Source organism: Typopeltis vanoorti, chromosome 6 (genome assembly GCF_054136105.1).
Source record: "Typopeltis vanoorti isolate ZY-2024b chromosome 6, IOZ_Tvanoo_1.0, whole genome shotgun sequence".
Taxonomy (NCBI): Eukaryota; Metazoa; Arthropoda; class Arachnida; order Uropygi; family Thelyphonidae; genus Typopeltis; species Typopeltis vanoorti.
The window spans coordinates 118,244,020-118,259,427 of record NC_143554.1 but is presented as its reverse complement, the minus strand read 5'-3'; the positions used below and the strand labels follow the sequence as shown (position 1 = coordinate 118,259,427).

The 15,408-nt window shown below is 35.2% G+C and overlaps 1 protein-coding gene across 1 annotated transcript in view; it reads right to left on the bottom strand.

The window, feature by feature from the left end:
- Positions 1-2,830: 2,830 nt before the first annotated feature.
- Positions 2,831-15,408, bottom strand: part of LOC150105860 (liprin-alpha-1-like) — a 394,932-nt gene continuing 382,354 nt past the window's right edge. Inside the window, exon 25 of the mRNA XM_090394581.1 lies at positions 2,831-3,086. Coding sequence (XP_090250707.1) covers positions 3,021-3,086 — 66 coding nt within the window. The 3' untranslated portion in view covers positions 2,831-3,020. The remainder of the gene's footprint in view (positions 3,087-15,408) is intronic.

Below are 15,408 nucleotides of genomic sequence, written 5' to 3'. Positions count from 1 at the left end.
TATTATTATTAAACTAAGACCCCGATGGAGTCAAAGACTCATCTAGGAGGTATTCAGCTCTGAGCCTAATATCATATATTCCTATACCTTGAAAAAAAAGTTGTTAATAATAATAATAATAATAATACATATTATGTTAATAACATTGCAAGTATTATATTTCATATATAAATGTATTAAAAAATAATTATCTACCCAATCATATTATAATTCTCAAAACTGGATGCATAAAAATAAAATTGTATTTATGGAAATATAAATTTTAAAGAACACGCTTTAATACTTTAAAGTTTACTTTTACTTTCTATTTTTTTATTTTTTAAAATGTAGTCTTTTAATGATTAATAACATTATTTTAAATATCATAATTAAGCTAATTTTCAAGGTTTTAGGCATTCTTATCATTAATTTCTACATTTTATCTTGGAAGCTCAATGCCTAGTCATTTATATATAAAGAATTTTATTATACAAACATATAAAATTCAAAAACAAACTATTCTTAAGCAACAATCATACTAAAATATGTTGGTGCTAGTGGATAATCAAAATGTTGATTATAAAAAATTATAATTAAATTTATTACTTAACATGAAAAAATCAATAGTAATATCATCCATTTTCATTTTTATACACTTTAATTTAAAGTTTAATTAAAATTTTTGTTTTAACTCATAGAAATATTATTTTGATTCTAGTCTTTTGTTTTAATATTTTTGTTTTAGTTAATGAAGTAGCATCACATTAAACTATGATTATTGCACTAATTATTGCACTAGAAATTCAAATTTTACAATAGCATAACTAAAAAGCATGTTTCGGGGTAAATTACATACATCTCTATATAACGTGTTTATAATAAGAATAAAAAATGACTAGCATTTAAGCAAAATTCATGCAGCATATTCCATTTTCAAATATAAATTTATATTATGGATCAAATAAATGACTAGTATCTAAGAAGCATTAAAATTTTGTATAGAACGATTTGTAACTTTTTTGTACAGGCAATGATCTGATTTCCAAAGGAAGATCGATTTGTCCAAATGTACATCAGTGAGCTGCAATTAATAAAATTTTTCTAATAAAACCATAAAACAACAAAGCACAAACAAAATAAAAACAACTAAACATTCATGACTGCTGCTAAAAATATGCACTATATGAAACTCCAATTCACTTAAAATAACTTAAACATCAAATATGATCTTAGGATATAACAGACTTTGTTTTACACCAGTAATCCTAAAAATCTAGCCAGAGAAGCTATTTACTTCGTCTTATATGCCGACATATACAGTATATCAGAAAAGCCAGCATAATATTCTGGAGCAAATTTTGCAGCTGGGATAACTAAATTTCATTTTCAGGCAACTATACAAAAGTTTGGAATAATATCGCATACATGATATATGCAAGTGGTGTACACTTACTAAAATATATGGTTTGAAAAAGGAACTTTGAAAGAATCCAGGTGCCTACAAGTAAATAAACTTCTTTTGCAGATCTTGCATAGTAATTAATAGCACAAGTACTTTCCATTCACTAAACAAAAATTTACACAGAATTCCCCAAATACAAGTGGCACATTCGCTTAAGTAAAATGAGAGGAATATACCAACTAAATATGTATGCAAGTAAATGTGATGAAAATGAAGATTATAACAATTATGGCAAACAGTTACTGCTATGTCAGAGAATGTTTGTTATTAACTAATGATTATATACAAAAATATGAAAGAGTGCAGCGCAGTGGAGTGCAGATAGACTAAAAAAATTAAATATCTATTTAATAAATCAAGTATTGGTGACTAGATATTAACAATTATGCAGGTTAAAGACAATGAAATGTTAGAGACTGATGGTAGTAACAAATGTACTCCAATTAAACACAATCTAATCAGATTTCATCTACTCTCAGAAACTACACAAATGATTTATAAATACTATTATAGATGTAGAAAAGTTATCAGGACTTGAGAAATAACTACCAAACAGCTCATTTTTCATCAATTATTAACAACTGCTACCACAAATTGTAGTCCTGATATTAACTATAATTATTTAGATATAATTCTTGATTACTGCAAATATCCCAAATATAAAGAGATAGAATTCCTGGAAAAACTTTAATTCATAATGTACTTTTTTAAAAAAAATGGAGAGTACATTTTACAGTAAGACACTTTTTGAACATTTTGAGATTGGATATTCCTTTTTAAATTACTAATTAGTCTAAAAAGATTGAAGTACCCCATGATAGTGAAAGTAACTGGAATTCATCAAACACATACTTTAAAACCTACATATACATTTACTAATAAGAAAGTTACTAATTAATCTTTGATCCAATCATTATAATCATAACTTACATTAAAAATAAATAAATATATACACAAAATATCAATTATTTTTTTGAAAACTGCTGGCAAATCTAGTTTCAGTCCAAAGCACCAAAGCTTTCTTTTCCCCACGTGGTTTGCACAGGTCGTCAAGTGGTAGTAACTACAAGTAATTTCAGGATAAATGTTAATATGAAAGACAAGTTCCACACAGGTAGGAAGGAAGGGGGGAAATAGTTCTAAATCTTTTTTCTTTTTTTATTTTTGGCTTGAAGCTTAAGAGAACAATAACAGCAACAATATTAACATTCTGCCTTCACTCTGTAAAACTGTCTACAGATTTCTTCACTAGGCAGCAATTTGATTATGGAAGTTCTTGTTTCCACTTCTAAAGGGCCAAATGGGAATCTGGCTTTTATAAAAATTAAAAACAATAACACACATTATTTACTTCCTAAGTCCATTTGTTGTGTTTCTCCTTTCAGAGATTTCTCCCATCAGATGAAGCTCCAGAACAGGAAACAACAATGCTACAACAGTGTTGAGCAGTATAGAGCACAAAAAAGTATCTATCTTGCCTGTAGAATCCATATTTTACTAACATTTTTCTCCTTTTTGGTCCACCCAAGTGTACGAATTTGTTGCACCATGGTTAACTACTTGGAAATAATTTAAGGCTTCATACTAGTCTGTCACCCTGAACGCTATGATGAGCAGCAACATTATGAACTGACTGCTTGGCAGCCTATAAAAAACAATACATTTAATTAATCTTCATCATAACATTAAAAAGTTACAAAAAGTAGCCAAAAAAAAAAGAAAAAAAAAAGCAGCTCTTCGTATGTGGTGCACGCGCACGCGAGTGTGTGTATGTGTCAACTTTTATGGCAACTACACATTGCATTAATTTTTTTATAAGAAATACATGTGCAGAATGAAAACTAGTAGTAATTAATAATGGACTATCTTCTTCCTATAACATGATTTGAAGTCAAGCTAGTCAGTATTAGAAATGTGGTTAATGTTAGAATCCAAGAAGTGGTCTGTTAAATAACAGATTAAATATGAGGGAGAGCATGTATTTGTTAAGGGAAGATTGCATTTTAGCAATTTATTGAAATATTGCAACAGGATGACACATGTACTGAAAAGAGCAACTTGTATACAGTATTATATTTAGATTTTGTAAAGGCCTTTAACAGACTGCTAGGTGAAAGTTGATATTCAAAGTGGAGCAGTTAGAGTTTGATAGGAGAATGACTGCTGGTGGCAGTGCGTCATCATCATCATCATCATCATCAAATTCCTGCTATGAACCATCAAGGGGCGTACAGGATATGATAGTACTACATGAAAAATTACATCATTATTAATTTCCTATCTACAATTTTCCTCCAAATCAGTCTGTTACTTGTCAAGACTCCAACATTACCAGATCTTATATTTCTATCGTCGAAGGCACTTTGTACCATATCAATGCACCTATATCTTGGTCTTCCTCTGGGTCGTTTTCCTGCCAAACTGGCAGAGAACACTCGTTTTGCTAATCTTTCCTCGCCCATTCTGTTTAAGTGACCATACCACGTGAGATTAGCTCTGCTAACGCATTCCTGGATTCTGACAATGTCAAGTTCTTTCCTAATATCCTCGTTTTTAATATGATATTGCAATTGATGCCATCTGTTCACGCCTATAATCTTTCTCAGGACTCTCATATCTGTGGTCTCTAGTCTTTGGTCAAGTGTGTTACTTATCACCCAGCTCTCAGATCCATAAGTTAAAACTGGTTTGAACACTGTCTTGTATACAGCTAATTTAGTGTTCCGACTAATTTCTCTCTTATTCCATATGAATTTATTCAATTGACTTCCCACCATACCAGCTTTGCTGATTCTGTTGTCTATTTCTATATTTAATTTACCATCTTCAGTAAAAATCGTGCCTAAGTAACTGAAATGTTTTCCTTGTTCCACAGGTTCTCCATTCACAACACAGTTGACATTTTCAATGATTCTGCCTATTTTCATTGTCGTTGTCTTTTTATTGCTGACCTTCATACCATATCAATTACAACAGCTATTCAATTTAGTCAAAGAATCTTGCAGACTAACAATAATAGAAGAATAACATCATCTGCATAAAGCAAAGAGCTGACATTAACATCTCCAATTTTGATATCATGTTTAATACCACTTTCCTTCATAGCGTGATCCATATAGATAATGAATAACAGAGGGGATAATGTACATCCTTGTCTCACACCAGATTTAACATTAAACCATCTTCCTGTACTTCCTTCAATTCTAACTGCTGACTTACAACTCAAATAAAGACTAAGTATTGCTTGATATAATGCCCCATTGACACCATATAACTGCAGCGTATTGAATAGCTTCTCTCTTGGCACCTTGTCAAATCGACAAAACTTAAATACAGATCTTTGTTATATTCCCATGCTTTCTCGACTATTTGTCGTAAAGTGAAGATCTGATCCTGACAGCCTCTATTTGACCTGATTCCAGCTTGTTCTTCACCAAGCTTTTCTTCCACAATTCTTCTCAACCGTTTCTCAAGTATACTTGCATAGATCTTGCCAGGAACACTCAGTAGGGAAATACCTCTGTAATTCTCACATGCAGTTTTATTTCCCTTTTTATACATGGGTACTATGAGAGCTCTACTCCAATCATCTGGAATTCGTCCCTCTGTCCAGGCCTTCTGAACTATGCAGTGCAGCCACTGTAAGACTCTCACACCACCATACTTCAGCATTTCTGGTCGAATATCATCTACTCCTGCTGCCTTTCCACATTTCAAGCCTTTGATGGCTTTTTCTACTTCAAGTATGGATACGTATTCCTGACTGCCTGCCTGGTCAGTGTTTTTTACCACTGTGCTATCATCACTGCTCATTTCATTTAGAAGGTTTTCAAAGTAATTACTCCATACTTCAAGGATATCTTTTTCTCCTGTTTTCATGTCATCTTTATCATCTCTAACTCCTTTTACAGCACACTTTCCTCCATTCCTAAGCTTCTTCAACAACCTCCAGAAAATTTTGCCACCTTCTTGATATTTATTTTCTATATTCTTGCCAAAGTCCTCCCATGACTTTTGTTTAGCTAGTTTTACACAGTGCTTAGCATTCTTGCATTTGTCTCTATATTCTCTAAGAGCACAAGCTGACTTATTTGACAGGAACTTTTGATATGGTTTCTTCTTTTCCTTCACTGCCTCTTTAACTTCCTGTGTCCACCAGGGAGTTCTGATTTTTTATCCTTACAGACAACCTCATTACATGCCTCTCTGGCAGAATCAATCAATGTTTTCTTCAGAGTTTGCACTGCATCTCCAAGGTTTGATTCCCGTTCTCAAACTCTTTCATTTTTTCTTCAATAATCTTTGTGTATTTTAGTTTACAGTTCACATCTGAGAGCTGCTCAACTTTTATTCGCTTTAAAACTTTCTTACATGTTATTCTTTTCAATATGAAATTCAATTTTATCTTGCTCAAGATTAAATAGTGATCACTTCCAATTTCAAATCCTCTGTACACTCTGGTGTCCTGCACCAGGGAGAAAACATCACTATCAACAATAACATAGTCAATGAGACTTTTCTTATTCCTAGCCTCTTCTCTCCATGTGAATTTGTGCACATTTTTATGTTCGAACATGGTGTTAGTAATAACCAGTCCATGTCCTGAGCAGAAATCCAACAGATATTTGCCATTATTATTAGCTTTGCTCTTTTCTCCAAATTTTCCCAAAATATTTTTGTATGTCTCACAATCATTTCCTACTCTGCTATTTAGATCCCCAACAAGGACCAACTTTTCATTTTTCATTGTGTCAGTTGCTTTTTCTAAAGCCTCAAAAAATTCCTCCACTTCTACCTTAGTAGAACCTTCTGTGAGACCATAGGCACAAATAAGTTTCATTGTCCAGTTCCCCATTCTCATATTTGTCCACATTACTCTACTTGAGACTGACTGCCATTCAAGAAGATTAGCCTCGTATTTTGTGTTGAATACTATGGCTACTCCTTCTTTTCCATGATTGTCATTGCCTGAATATAACATTTTGTATTTATTGCTCAGAAAGATCTCACCAGTTTTGGTCTTTTTTGTTTCAGTCACCCCTATTATGTGGATCTGGTACTTATCTAATTCCTCAGCTAGCTCCATTTCTTTGCAATTCAGGCTTCTTACATTGATAGTACCGATCTTTAACTCTGGTGATGTTGAGTTGGGGTTTGTTTTCAGATTTGTTGAAGTAGCAGACTTTTCGCTGTTCGCCCTGGTTCCCTGGCGAAAACAACGGGGGCCTTGTTTAACCGGGCGACGCCCCAGCCGGCATGAAAATTTGTCATGTTGTACCATCAGTTTTAATTTTGGTTTAACCAATAAGAATACAATTTGGTCAGCTAAATCCCAAATTGCCAGCCCATCCTCGTTCGTTCAGTATCCAAGTAGATACCCAACAGGGTGCACCACAAGAAGGTGAGGATTGGACATTAGGTCAGAAGCCCTGGTCGGTTCTCCGCATTCCTTTAAAGGCTATGTGGAGGTCTCCTCTCAGTTATACAGCTTTGACCCTTTTTGATAACATAAGACATAATGTTATGTCTAATGCATAACATTAGACATATCCACAAGGAAATGTGTTTTGCATTATGGGAGATACTGAGTTAGGAGTGTTGGTATCTTGCTCCACCTTTGCAAGGAGTGCCCTGGTGTTGTACCACCTTACTCCAGTCCTGAAGATACTTTCAGGTGCAACTTTGTTTGTTCACATTTGGATAAAGGATTAAACTAAATTTATTAAACAACTATTCGTCTTTCACCCAGTATCTATCATACCTCACCTTAAACTCATTCACGGTCATAGCACCCACAATAGACTCTGGCAGCTTATTCCACTCATTTACCACTCTCCAAGTAAAGAACCTAGCTCTAACACCCCCTGTTAACCACATTTTTGCCCAGCTTCAATGCATGGCCCCTAGTCCTCCCACCACTAGCCCTATTCTCAAAAATATCTTCTGGATTAATCTTATAGAAACCCTTCAGTAATTTGAATGACTCATATCACCCCTTTTCTGCCTATCAACCAATTTTTGCAACCCACAAATCTTCAATCTGTTCTTATAAAGTTCATTCCACAGACTTGTCACCATCTTGGTCACTCGTCTCTGGATCCTCTCCACCTCCTCCCCATCAAGAAGAAACCCTGGCACCCATATCTGGGTACAGTAGTCCAGATGGGGTTTTATCAGGGCTCGATATAGAGGAATAATAACGATTATCTTTACAGAGACATCTCCATGTGGTCCACTAGTTCATTAAGGGAGACAAAACAAAACAAATAGGATAGAGGCAACAGGGAAATATACAGTTTGTTGTTGCTATAGGCTGGGAGGGGGGGTTGCAAGTGATGATATGGAAGATGAGCATCAGCAAATTACCACAAGTGCAGATCAAGTAACTATTACGGGGGACTTCAGTGACAAAGACAGATTGGAAGGAAGAATCACACAGAGGAAAGAAAATGGAATTTATTCAACTGCTAAGAGATAATTACTTGAAACAGAATGTGATGGCAGAGACACATGGTTCGAGTGTTGGATCTGTTCATAACCAAGGTGGCCATATTGCCTCAGACCAGGGAAAGAATGATTATTCAGTCTTGACTTGGGAAGTTCAAAAACATGCAGAATTTTCAGTTGAGAAGGGGCGTGTGCAGAATTATGGGATAGATTATTATGACAAACTTAAGAGGCAGCCTGAAACAGGACCATGACATAAGAATCAATCTGCAAGTGAAGGACGTTAGCTGGGCATGGGAAATGGGTCAAGGGATATCAGATTAACCCAAAATTAAGAGGATAAATCAGGTAGGAGCCAGACAGATGAGTAGTATCATTAAGTAAGAGCTGCAAAAAAAAAAATGTTGTGAAGTTTATATAACGTTAAAGGTTCAGCAAGTTCATGAGCAGTACAAGGCTTATGCAAGTGCTTCCCAAACTTAGGGATGCCAAGGCCCCTTTTGGAAAAATTAAAATATTTCATGGCCCCCATCAAAAAAAAAAAATCGTAATATAGACATATATTATTATAATATTTATTGTATTTATATTCAATACAATTTATATTCAAGATTTTGCGTTTGTAATCTTTTTTTGTGTTTCTTATCAATACCTTTGAAATGAAACTTATACGAATAAGCATATATTTACTAATATTCATTAATCGCCAAAATATGCAGAAAGCAAAATTTGTGAGCCAACACCAATGTGTGATTTTTCCCATTAAAATATAAAAAAAAACAAAAAAGAAATAATAAATAATAAAAATTAAATACGTTTCTTTTAAGATTTAAAAAAAAATCTACTTAGTCTTAAAACATTTTAAATTTGTTTTTATTATTTCACGGCCCCCCCCAACAAAACTTATGGTCTCGAAAGAGGCCTTGGCCTACAGTTTGGGAAGCATGCAAGAGAGATGACCAGCATGGTAAGTCCCTTAGGTAAATTCAGATTATAAGAAGAAATCAGATGAGCAGGCTAAAAGGTAGTAGAATGAAAGTGTCAAACGATAGATTCACTTGTGTTTTATCAGTATTTGTTAAGATTTTGGAGTAATTAGTGAGTTGTCAGAACTCATATACATTTGACAGAATACCACATGGAACTCTGTTATGCAAATTAGAACAAATGGAGTTGGATGTGACACTGTTTATGCGGATAAGAGGGTGGCTGCTGGACATATATCAAAATGTGATATGTGGAGGAGCAGAATCCAGGAGAATGCAGGTGATTAGTGGTTCTGCTGTAAGGTTCTGTGCTAGAGTCATTACTTGTTGAATTGGATTTAAACGGTATTGATGAGAACACAGATTGATAAGAAAATAACTATTTATTAACTTAAAAAGCTAATATTTTGCTGGTATTATATCCAGCATCTTCAGAGCACACAAACAAAGTTTGTTACAAATGTGAGACAACCACAATCTGGTGTAACAATGGGGCTAGTATAAGTAATTGCAGAGTGCAACACCAGATTAAAAAAAAAAATGTAAATCCAATTCAACATTTGTGACAAACACATAAGCCTATCCATGTAGTTAGAGCCATTACTGTTTAATTTGCACATAAATGATATAGGAAATAATCTGAAGGGAAATATTCAGTTGTTTGCTGATGATGCAAAATTAGGTAGAGTAATAATTAATCAAGATTATATGAAGAGCTTGCAAGATGATTTAAACAGGATGTCAGTATGGGCAAAAGATAATGGATAACAGATTAATGTAGAGAAATGTAAAGTTATGCATTTTGGGATAAACAGAGTACAAGCTGTGTACCACATTGAGGAAACACTAGGGATTTTGCGGTGATAGACAAAGAGCTGAAGTTTAGAGGACATATTGCTTCCTAAGGTAGCTCAAGATTACTTGGCTCTTGAAGAACACACTATCCAGTAGAGATAAGAAAGTTATTATTCCTCTTTATAAGGCCTTGATATGTCCATATCTGGATTACTCAAGTATGGTCTCCTGGGTTTCCTGAGAATGAGGAAATGGTGGAGAGAATTCAAAGGCAAGTAACCAAGATGATGAGTGGTCTGTAGAATGTACCCCATTAGGATAGATTGGGGTGTGCACATTGAAGAAGTTAGTTGATAGGCAAAAAAGAGGGGAAATGATAGCAACATTTAAGTTACTTAAAGGCTTCTATAAGAGTGATGTAGAGGAAATGTTTCAGCTTGGCTACAGGGTGCAAAACAAGAGGTCATCTCTGGAAGAATGTGGTTAGCAGAGGTGTCAGCCCTAGATTTGTTGCCTGGGGAGTTGTGAATGAATGGAATGGGTTGCCAGTGTCAGTTGTGAGCACTTTGCTTGTTAATGGGTTCAATGATACGATATAATATGATATGATTAGAATATGACAGATTGTGAGGATAGTTTGGGTCTCCTGTGATGAGTCTTTGGACTCCATGGAAGTGCCTGTACAATAATAATAATAATAACATACAGCATTGGGCAAATGAGGGTAATGTTATCTGTGAGAGTCAGCATGGATTTGTTATGGGATGCTTTAGTTTCAGTAATCTGTTTGCCTTTTATAATAAAGTAACAAGAGTAGATGATGAGAGAAAGGCATATGCTGTCATTTTTTTAAATTTTACAAAGACATTTGACAGGGTACCATATGATAAGATTTAAGTTGCGGCACGTGGGGTTAGATGTTGGTAATTGGCTGGCTGATAGACATCAAAGAGTTGTGTATGTTGAAGGAGCAGTATTAAGGAAGCAGAAGGTTACAAGTTGAATGTCACAGGGCTCAGTACTGGGACTAATATTGTTTATCCTTTATATTAATGACATTGTCAATGGATTGCATGGGAATATTTAGTTGTTTGCAGATGATGTGAAGCTGGGAAGGATTATTAGTAATAGTGCAGATATGGTAGTCCTTCAGGAGGATTTGAATAAGCTGAACTGATGGGAAAATGAATGGGGATTTACATTTAGTTTAATTCAACTAAATGTAAAGTCTTGAAGTATGGGACACACTAATGGGAGGCTGCATACTCTATTGGAGAAAGCAGAGAAGGCAAGGGACCTTGGGGTGATGACTGATAAAAACTTGAAGTTCAGGGGACATATTGAAAAAGTATGAAGGTAGTCCACATGGTTGCTGCAATACTGAGAAGGATACTAACCAGCAGAGATAGAAGAGTTGTGATTACATTGTATAAAGCTCTGATAAAATGATATCTGGATTATTGCACTCAGATTTAGTCAATGGGATTTGAAGGGGTTAAATTAACCTTGGAGAGGTGCAGAGGCAGATAATAAAAATATCTGGAGTGTACAGTGTTAGTGATAAGAATAGGGTGAGAGCATGTGGACTGCAGAGCTTGGAAGATAGAAGAAGAAGAGGTGATATGATTGAGACATTTAAACTGTGACACTGGAAAGTGCTTTATGATAGAACAAGGGGAAAGAGGGAGGACAAAGGGCCATCCCTGGAAGTTGTGAAAGGAAGTCATGAGCAAGAGGGTAAGAAGTGGTTTCTTTGCATGGAGGGTCATTGAAATATAGAAGGCATTGCCTGATAGGATGGTGAAAGTATGAACAGTAAATGAGTTTAAGGAGTGGTATGATAAACTTTGTATTGTCTAGGATGGGCCTCCCACAATGAATCTTGTGACTCCATGGAAGTCCTGAATAATAATAATAATAATAATAATAATAATAAATAAAATCTGAAAGAGTTCTTTTTCTATCTGGAAAGTAAAAGGAAGAATGACTAAGGATGGATAGTTGAGTTTCTAAGTGACCACACTGCAAGGGTCTATCACTTAAGTGAGAATACTTCTGTGAAAGGAAACGATGCGAGAACAGAGGTTGATGAATTTGAGGTACTTGCAGAATCTCAATGCAAATACTCCTATGCAATCAAGAAGGGATATCAGTTTTCTTATTACAGGAAATTTGCTAAACAGGTTGTTTAACTTAAGTTTCAGCTGCAGTAAAGTCCCAAGGGAGTGGAAGGAAGAAAAATAGTTCCATTGCACAAAAGACTTTTAAGACCACTACAGCAAAATTATAGACTAATCAGCATTTTAGGAGTGGTGGTGAAAGTATTGGAAAAGTTAATCAAAGAGAGAGAGAGAGAGAGAGAATTCAGGAATCATTGAATAAAAATATGATATTCTAGCTTTGTGAAGGGTAGAGCATGCCTTTGTAACCTACTTTTTATAACAGAATGATGGGTGAACTGGATAAAGTACTGGCTATACAATGATATTGCTGGATTCTGTAAAGAAGTCTGACAAGATACTATATCGAACTCTGTTACACAAATTGGAACAAATGAAGATGGGCATGAAGCTAGTGAGGTTACAAGGGTGGCTGATGGATAGATACTAAAGAGTAGTATATGAAGGAGCAGAATCCAGGAGAAAGCAGGTGGCCAGCTGGGCTCTGTGCTTGGACCACTACTTTTTAATTTGGGAAAGCAGATATAAGGTATCTCCCAAAGATCAGTTATAATTCCTGGATCTTACCAAGTATTAACCTGCATCTTAACACTGTAGGCTGTCCGACTATGGCCAAACAGGTAGGACTGCCAGCATCAGAATCTCCAAGCACAAGGACTACACCTGATTCCATCATTACAGCCACCCAGGACTCACAGACCATGTTTCATACCTGCTACAATATATGCTGGAAAAAAGGGACACCTACTCCACCAAAGCAAATGCAAACAAGAGAGACTATTCTTGGAATCTCCTTGCTTTAAGTATCTATTCAAACCTAAAAAAATTTGGATGCATGAAACTGCCTTAAATCTGAGAAATGCTCATCCTCAGGTCATCAGTCCATTGGCCAAGAATACCCAATCTAGCTTGTTAGCGGGCACTGTTTAAGACAATACGCACCATTGATTACTCTGCTTCAATCACACTTACCAACGTAGTGCTTGCATGCACATGTCTGTCTGTACACTGTTCCTTGCTGATGCCAATTTGATTCTGCTAAAATATCAGAAGTATCTTATTCTAATTAATATATATTCTACATTGCAATATCCTTATTAAAAATACCAATATGTCTCATTGTCCAATCCCTCGTCATTATTGCCTTCATATAGCATTATTCAAAAGAATCTCATCTGTTTTGTTTTATTTGTTCTGGTAACAACAATTATGTTGAGCTGGTACTTCTACATTCTTCTGCCAGTTCTTTTCTGCTGACACATCTTATGTTGATAATGCATATTTTGAATTCTGCAGATGTTGAAGCTGCAGAATTTAGCTTCAACTTTATTCTCAACTTCAGCTTATCCAGCTGGATTTTGTTCCAGCAGTTGAATTTTCAATTTTTGTCCCAATTTCCTGAGAAAAACAGCACAAACCTGTTTAACTGGGCAATTAACCAGCCAGCATGAAATTTCATCATATAATACTATCATTTGTTTTAGATATAGCCAATACAGCATACAATTTGTCAGCAAAATGCTGCTAGCCCGTCCTCATATGTTCAGTATCCAAGCAGATGGATGCACCACGAGAAGGTGCATCCCATTCTAAATGTTAGGTCTGAAGCCCTGGTCAGTTCTCCATATTCTTTAAAAGGCTGTGTGGAGGTCTATTTCCAATGATCTAGCTTTGACCTTCAAATGACCATTTCTCAACCACTGGCCTCGAAATAAAAATCCAATTAAAGCAATCTTTGTTTGGTGTTTAATGTAACTTGTTTTTATTGAAGTTTTTCTACAACAATGGTTTGCTGCCTTTTTGTTCAAGTAATTTTTGAATGAAATTAGTTGGGATATTTAGCTGAGAAATTCATCCATAATTTTAGCCTTCAATTTTCTTTCTTTTTTGTAATAAACTGGTACAATTTGATGCACAAGAAGAACATCAGAGATGCGTTAAGGTTCTACATCACAGAAAGTCAAGCCTTTCCGATCATGCTTTAGGAACATCTCACAGAATCAAATAGAAGGACACCCAAAGCATCAGATGCCCACACTAGGTGTGGACTCTTTAAAATTTATCCAGTTAATCACACAAGGAACTGATAAGAAAGAAAGAAAGTTGAAGCCAGTCTAGTTAGCCAAGTGATATCTATCTGACTAGTGAGCTATCCAACTCACCAGTGCTATCTAATCCCATCTGTTTCAAGTTGTGCAGTTGATGACGGCAAGGCATATACTGTCATTTTTCTGAATTCTGCAACGGTATTTGATAGGTGTTAACATGATAAGTGTTATGGGAACATAATGCAAAAATTATGAAGACAACTCAGAGGACCATTGCTGTTGTGCTTATATATGGTAAATGAAATTTAAAATGGGATTAATAACTTCAGAGAGGATACAGAGGCACATAGCAACAGTCCTCTGAGTTGTCTTCATGATTTTTATACTATACCACTATGAGTGAGCTATACAGTTCATTTATTATGCTAGAAAAACATCACAAGAATCCTGAATAGTGTTCCAAACACAGGCAAATTAGCAAAGAGCACATATAATTAACAGACATAATACATGGGCAACATATCATTAGATACTTCGGCCGAAAATCCAAAACAACCAACTAATCTGAATAGCCTGGATGGCATGTATTCTGGTTCTGACGTTACTATTCCTAGAAGTTGGGCTCCAAAATTAACAACCGTCTTTACAGTCCGTCATGATGTCTAGCATCTAGTCCAGAGCTTCTTAAACTTTTTCCCCTCTCGACTCCTTTTCTCCCAAGAAATTTTTACGTGACCCCAGGTATATAAGTATATAAAATAGGTATACAAATCAAACATTTACTGATAATAAATCATTAAGAAATTTATTTTAAAACAATTCTTTAGTATACATATAATTTTACCATTCACATAAAGAATTACAATGCAATAGTCTTGAATCTGAGCCAAGGTGTTTCTGTCAGTGTTTGTTGGCCTGGCGGCATGCTCAGTGCAAAGAGCGCATGTTATGTGTTCAGAACTAAGGCTGCAGTGAAGTAGTACCATGCAACATGGGCAAGCGCTGCCAGAAACACATCAGATTCATTACGCATTTGATTTTGAATTAATTTTTTGTCATTGCACATTCAGAAACCTTTTACTGTTGCCAAATTTTTCACGACCCCTACATTCCGTTATGCAACCCCATTTGGGGTCGAGACCCACAGTTTAAGAAGCTCTGACCTAGTCTACAGGCATGGCAGAGCAGGCCTAGATTCAGACAATCCTCCATTCTTTGAAAAAAAAAAAGAGTCAGAAGATAAATCCTACTGTCATACTTTTTTTTTTTTTTAAATAATGGAATAAACTTCACCACCTTGAGGCTTACCAATTAATCACTTATGGTTTCTGCTATACTTTTCCATAGAATATCTCCTAGCAGAAGCCAATTAATGTAATTAATGCTTCCAGAGTATTTCGTAGTGTCTGGCATATTGACCTACATACCAACCACCACTTATAGTTTATCTTCCATTTTGAAGCAGGGGTTGTCAACTTTCTCTCCTCAAATTTTGTGCAAATGATAGAGTA